The sequence below is a fragment of the Letharia lupina genome (genome assembly GCF_014066315.1).
Source record: "Letharia lupina isolate WasteWater1 chromosome Unknown contig_18, whole genome shotgun sequence".
Lineage (NCBI taxonomy): Eukaryota > Fungi > Ascomycota > Lecanoromycetes > Lecanorales > Parmeliaceae > Letharia > Letharia lupina.
In genome coordinates, this window is record NW_023502987.1 from 1 (window position 1) to 3,691 (window position 3,691).

At 67.1% G+C, this 3,691-nt stretch overlaps 2 protein-coding genes across 2 annotated transcripts; both read right to left on the reverse strand.

Moving 5' to 3' along the window:
- Positions 1-358: 358 nt before the first annotated feature.
- Positions 359-979, reverse strand: HO133_003527 (uncharacterized protein; the record flags this gene model as incomplete). Its single annotated transcript, XM_037294449.1, has 2 exons — positions 359-391; positions 611-979. The coding sequence occupies 2 exons, from the start codon at positions 977-979 to the stop codon at positions 359-361; spliced, it is 402 nt and encodes a 133-aa protein (XP_037149137.1).
- Positions 980-1,108: 129 nt separating this feature from the next.
- Positions 1,109-3,488, reverse strand: HO133_003528 (uncharacterized protein; the record flags this gene model as incomplete). The annotated part of the gene is given in 3 exon segments (XM_037294450.1): positions 1,109-1,902; positions 2,025-3,451; positions 3,466-3,488. 3 exon segments carry the CDS (start codon positions 3,486-3,488, stop codon positions 1,109-1,111), a joined length of 2,244 nt encoding a protein of 747 aa, XP_037149138.1.
- Between the last annotated feature and the right edge of the window lie 203 nt (positions 3,489-3,691).

Sequence of the window (3,691 nt, forward strand, 5' to 3'; positions counted from 1 at the left end):
GGTCGGCCTAGCGCGCTCGATCGGCCTTCCCGCCCGCGATGTATGGCATCCGGGTCGCCGCCTCGGATCTGGCAGCATCGCTCGGCCAGGACGGCGACATCAGCAAGGCCCAGCATTGCCGCGCCGAGGTTTTCCTGGAGAACGAGGGATGGTTTCCCGTCGACCCTGCCGACGTCCGGAAGGTGATCCTGCAGCAGAACCTCGCCGAGGACGCGGACCTTCCCCGTGCGCTGCGAGAACGGCTGTTCGGCGAATGGGGAGATGAACTGGATCGGCTACAACAGCGCCACCGACATCGAGCTTCCGGCTTCCGGTTCTCGACGCCCGAACTTCGCGTTCCTGATATACCCATGCGCCTTCACTTCTGCAGGTCAGCCTGACTGCCTTGACCCTGCACAGTTCAGATACGAAATCACCTCACGTGAGCTTCAAGCCTAGACATGATCTCGAGCTGACATCCTTGTTCCTGGCGCACAAACCGACCGATGTGAAATGTTCGTCTATCAGTGACCTTACGACACGAAAGCGTTGACCCAGGACAGATCCGTCACGTGGAGCCAGCGCTCTAGGCGACTGCCGAAATTTTCAGCCCTTAAGATCGTCCGTGCACCTTGCCGCCATTCTCCGCAAGCTTCTTCATGACCGCGCTGTGCAGCCACACGTTCATGCTCGCAGAGTCGTTCGTGTCACCCGTGTAATGCAGCTCACCTGCCAGGTCCTTGCGCGCGGCAAGGCTGCTGTCAAGACCCAGCAGCTTCATCAGATCAACGATCGAATGGCTCCAGTCCAGGGTCTGCCCAGCCTGGGCCGCCTTGGCCGTCAACACCTCGGCAACGTCGACACTCGCAGGCGCCGGCTGGGCGCCTGACGCATCCCCGGCGGCGGGAGCAGCATCAGAGGCCGCAGGCGGGCTCTGATGGGCCGTTCCTGCCTGAGCGGCCTCCGCTGCCGCCGGATGCGTGCCGAAGACGGCCGACATGATCGAACCGAAAATGCTCATCGCCGTGTTCCCCAGAATGCCGGCGACACAACGGCCCGTTCGCCCGCAAGTTCTGCCCCACCGCAAACTTCGGCGCGGGCGTTCCGCCACCCTGCCGATGCGGCCCTGCTAGGAAACGATGCTCGACACCGGCACGATCCCGGCCGCGACCGCGAGCTGGTGCACGGTCGGCGAAGGATGCACGCCGTCAACCGTGCCCGCCACGACCGTGCCGTTGACCGAGGGCACCACCCAGCGGCCGGTCGCGTCGGATGCCACGCCGTTCAGGTCCACGACGCCGGCATACCCGCATGACGTGTAGCTGCCGAGCAGGCTCGCGTTCCTGGCGACACGCTGCACCTCGACCGGCGAGGCTGAAGCGCTGGCGGCCCCGAAACACAGCGGGCTCGACGCCGCAAGCGTGGCGGCAAGCGGCTGGGACAGCACGATGCTGGCGGTCCCCACGCTGCTGATCGTCGTGCCCGCCGAGATCGGCCCGGTGCCGCTGCCCGACGGGCACACGAGCTGGCCCACCGCGAGGTTGGCGACGCTGGCCATCGCGAGCGTCGTGCCGCCGCTCGCCGTCGCCGTCGCCGTGGTGCTCGCGGTCGCCACGGGGAACGCCTGGTTCGCCGCGGTCAGGTAGCCGTCGTTGCTGTAGGTCGTGGGCGGGTCGGTGCACGCCCACACGCGCCGCTGCCGCGCCGCCAGGAACGGCGCGGCGTCGGTGGCCAGCGCGCTCATCACCGCCGTGGCCGGCAGCCTGCCGATCTCGATGTCGTTGCGCCCGAAGCCCAGGAACACGTCGGTGATCCCGCTGTCGATCGCCAGCGCCGCCTGCCCCCGCTCCTGCACGGAGGCCGCGAACGCCGTGGGTCGAGCCGCGTGCCACGCTGATGAAGGTTGTCCCCCGTGCCGCCAGACTGCGCTGCATGTAGCCCATGCACCCGTACGTCCCGTCGGAGTTGTCGCCGGTCCCGGCATCGATGCTGTCGCCCAGCAGCAGCGCGGCGCCCGGTGCGGCGACCCCCGCCGGCATCGTCACCAGTGCCAGGATCGCCACCGGGCAGAAATAGCCGCCACCGGTGTTGGACAGCATCGAAGGATTCAGCGTCTGGTCGGTCTGCCCTGTGCCGCGCGCGGAGAACTCCGCCGCCCAGCCGCGTCGCCGTGCCGGACTGCACGCCCGGATAGTCCATGAGCTGCAGCCCCGCCCCGGAGAAGCTGGCGAAGTTGCGCACGAGGAACTGCGAGCCTGCCGCCGGGCTGCAGGCGATGAAGTCGGACCGGTAGTCCCCGTGCCTGGGCGCGATCGTCAGCGTGCGTCGCCCTTCCACGTCACCGGCACGATGCTGCCGGTGAAGGTGTAGGGCTGGCCGGCCGCGGTCGCCGCCGTGGTCGCGGCGCTCAGGTTGACCGTGGTGGTGCCCGGGTTGTTGCCCGCCCCGCCGCCGACGACAGCGGCGCCGAGGCGACGTAGGTGCCGGCCGCGATCCCGCCGCCGGAGCTGGTGACGGCCGCACCCTGGCTGATCCCGTTGACCCCCAGCAGCGTGCCATGGAACGTCTCCACGGTGGCCCGCCGGCCTGGGCCGCGCTGGAGCTGACGGTGATCGCCGGCACGGTCGGGAAGCTCAGCGCCGCGGTCAGGCTGGCCGTGACCTGGCGGTCCGCCTCGCCGGACTGCGGCATGTCCCATGCGGCATAGACGAGCTGGATCGCGGTGACCTGGCCCACTGGCGGCGTCCACCAGGCGGTCTGATCCATGCTCGTCGTCGAGGTGGCATCGTAGTACGCGGCAGAGCCGTTGGCGCCACGCCCGCGGAACCCGATCGGCACGAGCGCCTGCCGCGCACCCAGCTGCGAGCGCGTGCGGCCCGGAGGGGGCGGCAGCGCCGCCATCGCCTCGGCCCCGAGCAGCTTCAGGCTGGCGGCAGACAGCATCAGGCTTCGACGACCGAGCATCAGTTGCCCTCCCCGACCTGGGCCGTGAAGGCGCGCTGCGCTGTAGCCGTAGATCGCCCCGGTGGGCACGCCGTCGCCCGGCCCGCATTGCTCCGCCGCGAAAACCCCGCCCGACCCGAACAGCGCGCTGCTGCTCGCCGTCGCCGCCGTCCCGTAGCCCAGCCGGAAGCTGTCGCCCGCGTTGGTGCCGCTGATCCTGAGCGACTTGCGGTTCGCGTTGGCCGCCAGCAGCAGGGTGCTCACGGCCGCCGGCACCGGCACCTGCGCCTGGGTCAGCACGACCCGGTGCACGATGGCCGCGGCCGCGTTGCCGTCCTGGGTGAACACGGGACTCGCCGGCGAGCTGTCGAGCGTGACCACGCGCACGCCCGCGCTCGCGGTATAGCCCGCAGTGATGCTCCCCGTGCCGGCGACACTCACCGCGATCTGGATCGCCGTGCGCCCGGCCACGGAGAACGTGTAACTGCCGTCCGCCGACGCCACAGTGGCCCGGGTGTTCGCCGCCCCGCTCAGGCCGCCGACGGGATAGTAGGACGCGCCGCCATTGTCGCTGGCGGAGAACGTAACCCTAAATCTAAATCTAAATCTAAATTTCTTTTAAAAGTCTATAGCGTAGATAAGAAAGATAATAATTATATATATATAATACTTTATTATTAAATAAGAGATATAAGATATTAAAGTTAAATAAAACGATTATAATCTATATAATATAAGAATAAGTTATAAATAAAATTAGCGAATACGT